General features: G+C 34.7%; 1 protein-coding gene across 1 annotated transcript in view; it reads right to left on the reverse strand.

Moving 5' to 3' along the window:
- The window catches only part of tbc1d32 (TBC1 domain family, member 32), a 67526-nt gene that overhangs the window by 30593 nt on the left and 21420 nt on the right, over positions 1–15513 (reverse strand). Inside the window, exons 18-23 of the mRNA XM_015359846.2 lie at positions 15150–15229; positions 14827–14965; positions 12791–12878; positions 10846–10964; positions 9628–9747; positions 8098–8186 (exon numbers count right to left, since the gene is read on the reverse strand). Of these exons, the coding sequence (XP_015215332.2) occupies positions 8098–8186; positions 9628–9747; positions 10846–10964; positions 12791–12878; positions 14827–14965; positions 15150–15229 (635 nt within the window). The remainder of the gene's footprint in view (positions 1–8097; positions 8187–9627; positions 9748–10845; positions 10965–12790; positions 12879–14826; positions 14966–15149; positions 15230–15513) is intronic.

The following is a 15513-nucleotide window of genomic DNA, read 5'->3' on the forward strand; positions in this document are numbered from 1 at the left end:
ACGTTTACGGTAACTGTTTATGGCCCATTCCTCCTTACAGAACTGCTTCAGCTCAGTGATGTTGGGGGGCTTTCTTGCGTGAACTCCCCGCTTCAGGTCCTGCCACAACATTTCTTTTGGATTAAGGTCTGGACTTTGACTCGGCCATTCCAAAACACAAAATTGCTTCTGCTTCAACCATCCTTTGGTAGACTGACTTGTGTGTTTAGGGTTGTCGTCTTACTACAAGACCCACCTTCTGTTGAGCTTCACTTCACGGACAGATACCCTGACATTCATCTTGCATACATGTTACAGAATTAAGATCTGTTTTAATCAGTTAAAGGTTTTGTTTCACAACATTAAAACACTATTCACGCCTCATGCAAATTGGGAGAAAAAACTGAGGGAAAGAAAAGGCGAAAATGGTTATCACAGTAAAAACCTGTTGCTGAAAGCTTATTTTTCTGTTTCATTTCCTATATAGGATTCAAGTATAGTACTGTAAGCCCTTGGTTTCACAGACATTTCTTTAATGGGCAAAGTCTACTTAAGGGGAGCTTTGTCTGTAAATCAGAAAAAATTTCTCGGCAAAAACATTAGTGAATTGCTTACAGTGGATTCTTGTGCTTCGTATGCTTTAGGGAATATTTTAAAAATACACTAAAAAGCTAACAATATGTAAGAAAACTGTAAAATGCACAATCAATAAAAAATGTATAAAACAATACTACATAGGTATAAAATTAAGGAATATCAATGGCATTCTACAGGGGTAGCTCAGTTGCTTACAGTGGGCGTTATGTTTCATATGCTTCAATTCATGTTTTGCAATATATCTACGAATGTAGAAACATGAAACATGAATTGCAAAACGAATGTACGAATGAAATAAAGAGCTTGTACTGTATATTTGTGATAAAAAGGCACATAAACAATTTTAAGAGTGTTGATTGCAATTGTTCAGGAAAAAGACAGAGAAAGCACATATATATTTGTTCTCATATAATACCGTGTTTTGGCGCAAAAAATGTAATTTGTGAATTTAACAGATATTCGGCAATAACAGACACCCCTTCACTTCTATAAGTCCATTAAACCTAGGGCGTACTGTACAAAATATTTTAAAAAGCTATCTAACTTTCATACATATGGAGCTTATAGTAGTTTTGAGATGAAACCATGCAGTTTTAATTTAAGCAAAATGAGCATAATGTGTTGTTCTTCTGACTAGACTATGAGAATGACACGCCATATGACAAACAGCCCTCATTATTCAGAAGGGAGATAATTTTAACCTTTTCTATATTCACATAAAAGAAAAGACATCTATTCATGCTTCATTTGTATCACAGAACTTTTTTTATTATGCTAAATTACACCTCAGTATGCTGCAATTAAAACAATTATAAAATCAGCTGGGCTACATGGTTGATAACGAACACATTCTCACTGTTATTACAAGTCAAATGTGCTGTTCTGTTCCCAGCTGCTACACTTTTATGCATTGGTTCATACTTATTTTGTGTGGTCAAAAGAAGGACATGACATGCACAGTTTTTTTTTTAAATGCTCTTTTTGGATAACAAATATTAAGGTATGTCATGAAAGCCTTTAAGATATTTTTGCATGTACATTTCTACATAAATTAGTGTCCCATAGCTTCCTCAGCCTAGGCAGCGGTGCAGTTGAAATACTGCAGGTAGGGTAGAAAAGGGAATATTGAGGAGTTTGCACAGCTTCAGTGGTATCCAGATACGTAGATATCAGCCTAATTTGAGTAGAGCCAAGTTGGCTGAACTGTGCATCAGACTGAAAATTCCCAGAAAATAACCAACAGCTCATGTGACCTTGTGGTTTGCAAATGCTAGACACTAGGGAACAGTGAATGAGAATGTGAAGAGGAGAGGAGAAGAACCAAGAACAGAGAGACTGAGTGAGAGAATACAGTCTTTACCACTGGATTCCTGTTTGAGCCTAAACATTAGGAACTGAGCAGCATGGAAGATCCCTGTTGCTGATAAAAATAAGCCATGACAAAAGAATTCAACATTTAGCTGTATTTTAGAGCCCATTCGTTTTCTGGCTTCATTTCTAAAATATTACGACAAACACTATTAGCAAACTACTTCTTAATAAAGTAATTAATAATGGATTTAGGGTGACTAACACTAGCAGTAGCTGCTGTTGCTATTACTATTACTTTTTTCAGAACTATATACACCCCAACTTCATCTGTACAACTTCCCCAAACTACACCAAACTAGCACTGTGAAACTACTACAAATGAAGGAATATATATGTTTTATATTTTTGGAAGTATTTGAATTTCATTTTAAAATCTGTGAGGCAGTGTTTGTCACTCTTGTTTGATCTTGATGCATTTTTATTAAGGACCAAAGTTGTTTCCTTTTTAGGTTCAGAGTATAATGCAGGCTCACCTGTAGAAGCATCTTTGTGTTATCCCTTATAAAGATGTGCATCCAGTGGGAGAGGGCTGGATAAAAGATGCTGGATTCTAACTAATATCTTCTATTGTAAACAGCAGGCAAATTCCATATCTGAGCCATTTTGGCTCATCTGGCCAAAGATTATCCCGGTTTCTGTGGCATTAAACTAGGATACCGGTCCATCACTGGGCCTATCCCAGCAATGCTGGTCCCTACTTTATGGCTGTGTGGACTGGAGCAACTGGGGTGTAGTATTTTGCTCAAAGTACAACAGCAGCGTAGAGTCCAAAATCGTACCCACTATGCTACAGTGCCCTCACATTGTTAATGGCAGCCTGTATATGTTAGGTTTTGTTTTAATTGGGGAAATTTGATCCAACAAGCTAGTTGCACAGTCCTATGACAGAGGTTTGGGTATAGCATCTGCTGTTAATGATATGCAAACAGTGTCATATGATCTATACACAATAAGTACTTCTTGTTCACTGCTATACTCATACATTGAATCTAGTGGTAGGCAGAACTTATTTCAAAATGTTTCCCAAAGTGCACACAATTACTGGATGCCAAAGTCTTCCAAATATGACTGTCGTGGATGACACCCACATGCTGGAATTTATCTTCTTGGATACTCTGCACAGTTAACTAAAGACAAATTTAAAGAGTTCTGTCACTATATTCTACAGCTTTGTCACAATCTGGAAAATGTGACAATGACACAATACATTATGTAAATGGGGTTATTTGCAGCTGAACAGTTTTGCATTTTCATTTCTACTAAGGGAATTTAATAATATTCTCATTATCTGATCTGCTCTTTCATGTACTGATTGTGTTTGCAATGTAAATTTCTTTCTGAAGAGATTAGGAGAGCTGAGCTAAAAACTACCTCAGAGAAAGAATGTTTCACTTATGTACAGTATGTCAGGAAATGGTCAGTGATCTTAAACTTTCCCCTAAAAGAGTCTAGATGACAGTAAAGATGTGCAAACACATTTCAAGCAATTATACTTTGAACAACTCACATTGGACATCATTCAAAATCATACTGCAGTCAGAATCAAAGATCAGGATAAAGACATTATCCTTTCTCTCTGCTAAAAACAGTTCATTCCTCAAAATAATAATTACTGTAAGAATACTTTTACTGAAACTATCCTTTTAAATATATAGCACATAGGCAGCACTTTAATACAGTGTGGCGCAAAAAAATCTGGATGCACATACATCTGGCTTTCCGACAAGCGTATTCTGGTGAGATGTTCCAATTTTTTCCAACAGATGTGTACAAATACTGTACACCAGGAGACAGAACTGCATCGTCTGACCTGACCTCTCCAAAACTATTTATTTTTCAGCTTCAGCAACAGTATATTTTTCTCCCCTCAGATGGATCAAGAGTTCTAAAATGATGTGAATAAAGAGTACCAAGTAATTTAGTGATTAAATTTTAGATTTTCTTAATTATTATACTATAACTAGTACTTAAAAATATGAATAACATTTTTAAATGATTTATAAATCGGTCATGAAATTGACATTTAAAAACATACTGGAGATTAAATAACACATATTTCCACATTCTAAAGTTCCTATTAACTTTAAAATGGATGAGATGAGCTGGCCCTTTCATCACAAAGGGACAGCTTTGCCCAATCAAAAACAGTAGACAGAAATGGCTCAGAAAAGCCCACAAAGATCAGCATACAGAATCTGGGTAAAAAGCACAGAGCTCAGTTCAACTGTAGGAAAAAACTAAAGTAAAGGTGGAAGATGGATATGCAATACCTTGCAAAAGTATCCACCCCATCCAATTGATGTCCCATTTTTTTGAATTACAAATGGTGCATACACATGAAACTGTGAAGGACTTGTATCCCATCCAGGGTGCATTGTCTTAATTAAGTTGTTACATTTGTTCATTCTTTTTAGTATTTTAGATTCAGTAGATAGAGATAAACAAGGTCAAATAATTAGAAAAGCAAAATATCTGACACAATTACCCCTTTTGTGCTGTAGTGATTTGTAAACAGTAAGCATTTCTCTTAAAAATAAGACTTTTTAATTGGTCCATTTTGCATATTACAAGGCAAAAGTCTCCCTTGAGGTACCAGAGATCAGCTCTTTGATCTAATTATTATATTCTGTGTTAAAGACTGTAGTAGTTAGTTTGCATTTAATTCAAACATAAACAGTCTCTTTTTCAGACAAGAAAATAAGTTTGTTAATTATAACACTGAGTTAATTCATCACGTTGTTGAAACATTAACAAATAATTATTCACTATAATTCCCATTGTTCTGAAATTAACAGACACAAAATACGCAAATAAATGGAACAACATAGATCTACTTCTTGTTAAATACACAAGCACTTTCTTTTTCCAGTTCTGATACAATAATAGCATTAATAGTTTTCTGACACCCTGCCAATACAATAGCTTCCAAGTTCTATAAATATTGATCTTAATATAAAAAGCTCTTACGCTGACAAACAAATTGCAGCAATATGTGGAATCATTATCTTTAATTATGAAAATGCTTTAACTTATGCTTATGTAAAATTTCTATAGACATAGCAATTATCATCTTATGCCAGATAAGGATTTCATTAAGGGATTACGCATGTTTCTTAATTGCAATATGTTTTCATTGATAGATACTTTTAATTAAAAAAAAGTTTAACTAGATGGCACAGTGGTTGGCATTGCTGCTTTGCAGTGCTGGGGTCTGTTATCAATACTTTCCCTGGAGTGCTGTGTGGAGTTTATGTTCTCCCTGTATTTGTGTGGGGTCTGGGAACAATTAGCCTTGAGGTGTGTGTGCACCCTGTGATTGACCAGTGTCCCGTACGGGATGGATCCTGTTACCTGCTGGGATAGGCTCCCTTTCTAATCCCTTTACCCTATAATGGACAAAGCGGTTAGAAAATGGATGGATGTTTATTTCCATAAAACTGAACAAGATGAACTGCAAGAAAAGCCCATTAATGTACTATTAAGAAAGAGGTACTTTTTTTGAAGTGAGAAGAAGGCTCAGCTGGAATTTTATTTTCAAAGCAGTGCTTCTGATGATTGTGATTAGTTATTTGAAAACGTTTTCCACCATACGTTTGAGCTTTAATGAAAAAATAATATGTGAAACTCAAATAGCACACTAGATTCAATCGATACACAAGAGATATATCTGAAAACAAAAATACTACAATAATGTTTTTGGTGGTGCAGAAAAATGTTATGACCTTCACATCTCCAAGGAGCTTTTTTATTCCATCCAAGCAGCAACTTTTCCCTCTGCTGAGTGATGCACTAAACTTTCTATTGGCCCATGGGAGCTGTGCATTACTTATTTCAAAGTAGATAACACCATATTTAATTGGAAAATGAGTCAATTAAACCCACAAACAGCAGATCCCTTTTAATACAAAGACTCTTCAATACATGGAAACACCATTTAGAAAGTATAGAGAATTAAAAAAACTATTTTGATATAACCATTGACTTAATATAAGTGCAAATTAAAAGTGTTTTTCGACAGATCCAGTTCTCACATTGTGTGACGGTCATAGTGATTTCATCCATAATAATAATAATTGTTTACACTTATATAGTGCTTTTCTGGACACTCCACTCAAAGTGCTTTACAGGTAACACCTCAATTTCCCTTCGGGATCACTAAAGTCTTAACTAATGGGGACTCCCCTCCACCACCACCAATGTGCAGCCCCACCTGGATGATGCGAAGGCAGCCATAGAGCGCCAGAACGCTCACCACAGCGTGGGGAGGAGAACAGAGTAATCAAGCCAATTCAAGATGGGGATTATTAGGAGGCAATAATTGGTAAGGGCCAATGGGAAATTTGGCCAGGATGCCGGGGTTACACCCCTATTCTTTTCAAGAAACGCCCAGGGATTTTTAATGACCACAGAGAGGCAGTACCTTGGTTTTACATCTCATCCAAAGGACGATGCTTTTTTACAGTATAGTGTCCCTGTCACTATACTGGGGCATTAGGACCCACATGGCCCGCAGGGTGAGCGCCCCCTGCTGGCCCCACTGACACCTCTTCCAGCTGCAGCCTTAGTTTTTCCCAGGAGGTCTCTCATCCAAGTACTGACCAGGCTCACACCTGCTGAGCTACAGTGTGTTGCCAGTTGTGAGTTGCAGGGTGATATGGCATCTGCACATTTCCCATCACTGGTAGCTGTTGTTTTGACATTTTAAATCCCCCAACCCTGCACTTTTTTGTTATATCTCATTTGTATTGTGAGATATTTATTCATCATCAGATAATGAAATTAATTCAATGCAGCCTAGTTAAACCCTTTCTACATTACTGTGTGTCAAATGTGCAAAGTTGATAATTTCTACTAGATGATGAAATAATGTCATCCACAACATTTTAATAAAAGCTACATAATTTTATGAAGAATGTAGCCATTCTTCACTGGTTGACATAAGCAAAGGGTTTTTCAGCACAGCAGTATTTTTCAAAATTCAAAACAGACTAAAATGTCACAGGGCATTTTTATCTGACAATAAACATATTTTCTTACTATACAGTCTATGAACCAAACATGCCATTGTGACAGAAACACTGACACCAAATTTTGTGATATTTTCACTTATTGTGGTGGATGTCATACCTTAAGGTGATCACATTATATTTAAAGTTTGCTATATCCTAAAAAAATACATTCCATTCCATTAAAGGAAAAATAATGATAGAATGCACCATACTACAAATTTGTAAGCATGTCCCATTTGAACATCTATTGAGTAAATTAGGAAAAAAAAAACTACATGCACCAGATGAATACATATTCTGACATTTACTGTATTTAGTTTTTAAAATTTGCCACTATTTTTATTCAAACTGAGCAACTACACTGCATGTTAGATATGCTTTTCCTGTTTTAGAGCTTCATTTTTTGTCTGCTGACTAACAGAAAATTAAAATTATCTCATAAACAGATTTAATGTATAATGACAATGATAATGATTAAAAGGCTGCAATCAGAAAAGGTTGTAATTGCAGCGACCTGCCACTAGAGGCTGCTACATGGCCTCTACTGTTTGTCAGTCGTCACACTACAGGGTAAGTTGGTAATTATGTGGTCAATTTAAATGGAAAAGGAATTGCACATTCTACCACGGGTGTTAGTAGGTCTGTGTTTGGTATAAAAAGGGCATGCAACTGCTGGTGTTGTTAGGTGCTTTTTTTAACCTGATTTTGTGTTGGTATTTATGTACAGAAAAGTCATAAACTTTCACTGTCATCATGAGCTTTTGTCAATGCAGACATAGGGACTGATCTGGTAGGGTTAGGATCTATTACAGTTGGCTTTGGAGAAAATGCATTAGCGCTTATTTAATTATTCCTGTTCGTGCACCACAGCATAACATCAACCCTTAGATTATTAAAAGAACAAACATATATCTTAAATAACAACTAAAATTACTCAACAGAATTTACAAAGTATGCAATTTTCTTGTCAACCAATTATTTAAATACAATTACTACAGACAGCTAATCAAGACAAACCGAACATTATAAGGATTTAAAAACAGAGTGAAATTATAGCAGGTGGATCAGTCGTGCCTTAAATAATCAGTCGATTATCTTAAACTTCCAGCTCACTCATTCTGAGAGTGAATTAGTATCTTACCTGAGGCCAAATGTGTGTGATTGCTCAAAGTTGAACAATGAGTGTATTTTAGCCTCTGAATTAATTATTATCAGTCTGTCAATTAAGTCCTGTAAAAGGAAAAAAAGGAAAATTAAACCATATTACAACTGGATGCATCACTAAAATATATATAAAGCAGCAATTTTCTTCCATGATTTGAGAGCACTGCTTCACATGGTAGGTTAAAGTATGAAAAACGTTTTAAGCATGCATATGGTCATATTTTTGTAAAAATGTATGTAATAAACGAAACCCAACACTTGGCAAGTCTTTACAATAGAACACACAAAACCATTTTAATCACTGCACAATTCTGATAACAAATAACAAGGTCTAATGGCTTTACATCATATTCCAATACAGGCAAAAACATGAGGCCCAGGCAGTAAGCCACAGATTACTAACTGTATACTTTTAAAGCAGACGTGCAATCCAGAAATATACAAAATGTAAAATATTCCATAAAATATCATTACAATTATACTGGAGTAACAATTGTCTAATGTTGCCCTCATGTGGCACAACCTACATGTACAGTTGAAGAAATACAATTACACTATTGAAAGATTATTTTTTATTGCTTTAAATATTTATCTTTCTCCTGTCAATATTTATTTTAAATTATTAAGATTTAATAATTCTATTTAGTATATTTAATATTAGTCTTAAAAATGTCAAGTATGCAATCTTAAAAAAATGTGTAAGTGTAAAACAAGATGTTATATGTTATCAAACTTCACTACAGAATGCAAAATCGGATATTAAACAGTTATTAAGTGCTAAAAATGTTTATTTTTATTGTAAACCTTCAGTCCAAAGATAAATCACAAGAAGGTAACACATTTTTATAATACAAATCGGGGGGTGATTTTTGTTTAATCAATCTGTATTTCTGAATAAATGCATATAAATTTATTACATTACAAAATCAAAATGTAACCATAAATTCAAATGTGTTAAAACTTAAAAAAGTCACATTTCACTTAATCAGTGTATGAAGTCATGATGACGTGATAACTCTCCCTCTATTATAACACTAATTCTGATGTTACATTTATAAGGATAAAAAAACTTCATAAATAAAAAGAGGCTATATAATTGTATAAACAAGAAAATTGAATTTAATTCAATACAGTGAATATCAACAAATAAGCCCTAAATTAATTCTGACCTTTCTATCCGTGCAATATGTTCCCTTACCTATACTACATTTCTTCCAACACTGATGCTCTCTGAAGCTTGAGATGAGCTTTATCCCTCAGTATGACTTTAGTGAGCAGATGTAATCTATACATGTCACTGACTGATCATTTGTCGCTGCCAGTATTTCATGCATAAAAAGCATAGGACTTAAAAAATAACTAACTGTAAATAAAAAAAAAACAATTTAACTATAAATTTATACCTACTATAATTTAAATTTTTGTAGAGAAAACAATAGATGAACAAATGTAAACTACTTATCTACAAAAATAACCATAAAAGCATTTACTATTCCATGCAACTCACAATGATGGAGGTGGGCATCTCTCGCAGGGGGTATTCGGGCTTGTTTGGAAGCTCCTGCTTAACAAGTAGCTCGTATACAGCAGAGTAAGAAGACAGCAGATTGACCAGAGCAAGAAATGACTGGGGATGAAGAAGAATTCACAATATGAATATTTTATTTACTTGGAAGAACTACTGTACTTTCTATTGATTTTAGTCTTTCAAAAACAAAATCAATAAGAATAACAAAACACTACAACGCTGTCCCTGACTCTCTGCATTTCTCAGAAAAGGACCCCTAAAGTAAAAATCAGACAAGCTACAACGAGCGCCGTGTAATGAGGATGTGACAGTGCTAAGCGCAGCACTCTAGAGTGTAATCCCAGGTACCACGGAGCAGCAGAGAGCTCCACACACATCATGGCAGGCCCGCACCCAGTCATGCTAAGGGTTGGTTTTTATCAGGAAAATCACCTACACCTTTCAAGAACTTCGGAATGCATTCTGGCACGGTTTTCTTTGAAAGCAAGCTTTTATCATCACACAAAATTATACCTTACAAGTGTTTGCAGGAGCAGTTCTGGTGTTTGATGCCAATGTATATGCACGTCATTTGACAGAGTCTGAATTTTATCCACTCCAATTTAATGAAATTTAATAAAACACATCTAGTACCCTGAGCAGTATGCTGCAGGTCAACTGTGGTTTACCAATTAAAGTACACATGTATTATTTAGTTTTTTAAATAATTACTTGTTATATTTGTATAAACGCCTCTTCTCTCTTCCCTCTGACTAGAGATGAGCTTGTTTGGGCTTGTTTTGAAAGACAGTGCTACTTCATCTGTTTCAAATCAGATGAAGCAACACTGTGTTTTTTACACAAATAAATATATTACAAACTCATATTATTTTATGAATACCAAAAAATAATGCTTGGTTTGGAAGAAAGGGAATACTGAAAATATGTTCAAATACAGACTGAATGTATTCGTATTCACTAGAACATGCATAATACGTTGTTAATATAGACAAAAAACTAGATAATGCACTGAGATTGAAATTCTTGAAATGTACTGTTTTGTATGAAAGAAGAAGAAAAAATATCCTCCAAATCCCAAAATCATCTCTGGGCTGGTTCTCTGCCACAGCAGTTATACACAGACATAAAAAGAAATCTCCTGCAACCTACAATGAGTCTCTTGATTGAAACCACATCAACACTCAGTACTTCTTGTACCTTTTGACAGCTTCTATCAATAGGATCCATTGGAGTGGATTTTGGATGAATCATCCTCACCTCATCTCTTCCACATTCAAGAACAGACCATAATTCCAAAACAATTGCTTGGACAAACCCTGGCACGAAAGAACAAATACAAGATAAATTACTACTACATAGTATTTATAAAACATATGATTTAGCAATTACAAAAACAAACTAAGGTTTTTACTTACTTTTAGTCCTTTCTTTTTGTTTTTGCCATGAATGTGTGAAGCACGCTATATATACAGTATATAACAATTATTAATTGCCACATCAACAAATGCAAAGAGTGTTACTTCAAGCATTCCGACTGCAGTTTATAGATCAACAAAATGTGAAAAAATATGCAAGGGTTTGAATACTTGTTGATTTTTTTTAATTTACTGTATGTGTTACAAAATGGCACATTGTCCCATTGTCTATTGTTCATCTGCATATTTACATGCAGTCAGAAACTGAAGTAACATTTTACTGATAGAGAAAGAAATATAGATAGGTTGAAAAGCATTGTGTTCATTCCTAAATATTTTTTTGAAAACTGTAACAAAATACAAGCAAAAGCCAATTAGCAAAACTTGATTTCATATATTCCTGGGGTTCCAAAAATAAATGTAAATTTAAGTTCATTGAATGGATCTGAGTACTTAAAATACAAGTGGCACTTATAAAAGTGACACTTCTGCATCAGGTACAAATAACCAATATTTATTTTCTAATTTAATTAACTAAAACATCTCTTGAAGAATGCTTTGTGACATAATTACAAATATCACTCTCAAGAAATGACAAAATATAAAAAACAGCAAATACCATAACAATGGTACACAAAGTGAAGAGAAATCTTCTTGCTGAAGGATCTATGTAAGACATGAACAATGTCTTTTTTTCTCGCTATGAGAGACGTTTTTAGTAACAACCCTGCTTCCAGCAACGATGTATAAATATAACACTTGTGATCAGCAAGCAAGAGCAAGTAAACTTCTAAACACTCAGGTTTAATTTACCAATAAGTCACAGATATGTCTTTTGCCAGTCAAACTTCTTGCAGCTACAGTACTTTATACAGAGTATATTATATATATTACAAGGAACACCCTTCAGGGTTGTCATGTTGTTTATGATCAAACATCTGCTATGAGTTATGGGAATATGAATAATAAGTGACTTTGGTTGTTTCACAATGTTAGTGAAATGCAAGTTGAATATTTCTGTTCTGCTTTCTAGCATTGTGAAATTGAAAGAGCTAATTAAAATTCACATTCCGAAAACTCACAGAGAGTGCTAGCTCCCAATATGCACCAAAAACCTGAAAGGTGTTCCAAAATGTAATGTAAAAAACATCAATTTCTAATGCAACTATGCCACATGAATCAACCCTAATTAGGGACAAATGGATGTCCATAGCTGAGAACCTTGATTTTATATATTGTATATAAACTACTTGACTGAGGAACCTCAAGGAAAGGTGTTTTCATTCTGAAATCATGAGAATCACTATCTAATCACTGTCTCTTATCAGTCTGTTAAGATAGTTCTGCTTTCTAATGTTATCTTAAAAGTGTTGTGTGGGGGGGTGTCTGTATATATGCAGTATGTACTGTATTAGTTCAGGTGGGAAGCTGTGTCAGCATGCGTAGGCTGCAAAGGAACAAGTAATAGGTTTATTCCATGCTGAAAAGAGAAGAAAGAAAACACAACGTTTCGGCCATGGAGCATTCTTCATGTGTGAGGGTCACACCTGAAGACTCAGCTCACACCTGAAGAAGGCTCCACGGCCGATACGTTGTGTTTTCTTTTTTCTCTTTTCAGCATGGAATAAAACTATTACTTGTTCGTATGTACTGCATACTGCATATTCGCAGTTTCTCAAAAAGAATAAAGATAACGTTAGCTGTGGCAATTAAATTGAAATATTTACCTGAACTCCAGATTGCTGCCACTCCAGGAGCCGTTGCTGCTACTTGTGTAACCATCACTCCATAACCAAATTTCTCACATCTGCTGACCTGAAATTAAAAAAATACTGTAAACGTCATGTTTTAAGCAAGTAATCATGTAATCGCAGCAATGCCAATACAACCGTAGTAGATGACTGTTCACATAATCGTTACATCTGAGAGAAAAAACTGCTTTGAAAAAAATCATAACTTGGTGTGTCTACCTGCATAGGATTTCCTTTAACAAATCTATCAAATAACAACTCAAATTAGAAGTTTCAAAAAAGTCTGTATTATGGAGACTAGTGGGATACATTAGTCATGTTTACTATTTCACCTAAAACAAAGCTTCAGCCCGTTTATACGGCTTTAGAGAGCTAGACAGTTGCCAAAGAGAAAGACACCTAGTGATTTCAAAGCCAGGCAAGTTAGGTTGGCTCAGTGCTAACTGGCCTGTGATGGTTTGTAATCTTTTATGTTCTTACGATGTATGCTATTTATTTTGCATAAAGATGGATTCATTTGGTACAGAGAAGACAACAGGACTTGTGGCAGTTGTGGGGAAAAAGGGTAAGAATTCAAATGGCTTTAAAATGGTCACACAATTGTTTATTTGTTCCTTACATTTTACTGGTAATGGTCAGTAAATCATCTTATTAATTCAAATTAGTAATGAAACATTATTATGTTAGAACTCGGGGACATAACTTTCACACATATAGACAGACAGACTCTACATATGAAGAAACCAAACTTTGTGACTGAATGTCAGCTTAATGTCCAAACATTACAGGAAGAGCTTAGTGCATTCACCTCCATTACCTAAGACAGGTTTTTTACTGGTTATTGTAACCAAAGCATGTCTGCTGTGCAAATTGGAATATCTCCTGTAAATGGTATACCACTAGATATATACAAATGAAGTGTATTTATCCTAATTAACTCAGTAAATCAGACAAAAGCTCAAAATGCTTTTTTGTATTTCAGAGCCAGTATATTTTCCTAGGCAGATTATTGCAATCCACTTGGAAGAAAATTATTTACTATGAGTAAACTGAAGTGGATCAATATGACTTACGAGCAGTGATTTTACTCTTAAAAAAGTATGAGGGTCTTGCCAGTGCCAAGATTCAATGAAAAAAAGTTTTGCCAGTGTCCATGGATGAATCTGTGAGTGGATACTGTAATGTTTACTGGGTTTAACAACAGAAAGATGAACTTATTATCAAAGACAACTTGGAAACCACTTGTTTTCTTAGTAATATACTAAGATACACTGTAACAAAGATAATATGTAATGACTCCCTGACTTTCTGAAAAGTAAATGTACCACTTAATATGCAATATTAAGCCTGCATGTGAGCTGAAAACAGAAGAAGAAACATTTCGATGAAGAAGCCTTCTGCAGGTCTGAGGGAGAAAGGAGGAGGAAGCTGACACACTTGAAGGCATCCAAAGCCATTCTGTTGCTTTTCTGTCTCCTTTTCAATGTGGAATTAAAATTTTTAAACCAATAAGCACAAGGTTCTTTACAAAGAATACAGTGCCTTGCAAAAGTATTCACCCCCCTTGGACATTTTCACATTTTATTGTGTCACAGCATGGAATACCATAAGTATTAACTCTGGGGTGGGAGGGGGGGATAATACTTATGCATTCAATTATTTTCTGTTTTTTATTTTTTATTAATTTAGTAAAATGTCTGGATTTGTTTTTCCACTTTGACATTATAGAGTACTTTGTGTTGATGAGTGGCAAAAAGTCTCAGTTAAATACATCATTGTAACATGTTAAAATGTGAAAACGTCCAAAGGGGGTGAATACTTTTGCAAGGCACTGTACATGGTGTGAATTAAATATTTAAGTTAAATTACCACATTGTAATTAACAAGAGCGTGTATATTACAAGCATATCAAGAATTTCAAAAATCTTTGTGTAAAAGGAGACAAGCCAATGGCCAAGAAATTAGCCCAAATAATCAGAAACAAGGAGTGAATTACAGCCAGAACAAGTTACCTGCAGCTTTTTCGTGAATCTGCTGAACATATAGGTGACGCATTCATTGATGGCTCCAGTCTGCTGAAGGAGCAGAAGCCCCTTTGGGGTTGCAGCAAAATTTAAGAGATTGTCCAGTAAAGTCTCTTCCCAGACCATGCTAATTGAATAAATATGCAAACAATTACAACCAAATCCGCATTCATTTAGCAAATTACACATTCCAACTAGAATTCAGTCTTAAATATACATTACAACTCTTTATACTAAAAATGCTTCATGTGTTTATTATATTTATTTTTTGGTTCAGGCTGGTGTGTTTTCCATTGTGCTGCTTTACTCACTTATTTTGTGAATCCTGAGTAGCTGAACTTGAACAATCTCCTGGAACTGGAGTTGGAACTCTTTCTGACAAGGAAACTGTCTGAAAACGAAAGCAAATCAAATATAAGGCCAAATATTTTACATTAACATTAAACAAGAGCTCTGATGTGTTGAAATGGTTTCACTTTAAACAAATCAAAAAGTTAAATTTCATTGTGGTCATTCTTTAACTTGGTATTCCATTTACCCTTCCCTTTCTAAACTAAGATTCTTCTTATGAACAGAGGAATACCTTAGCAGCAAAGTGAATGGAAAATATAAATTTCCCATATCAGCCGGCAATTATTGTTTTCAAAGAATCTATTTCCATCACACTGTTGAAGC

Source organism: Lepisosteus oculatus, chromosome 2 (assembly GCF_040954835.1).
Source record: "Lepisosteus oculatus isolate fLepOcu1 chromosome 2, fLepOcu1.hap2, whole genome shotgun sequence".
NCBI lineage: Eukaryota > Metazoa > Chordata > Actinopteri > Semionotiformes > Lepisosteidae > Lepisosteus > Lepisosteus oculatus.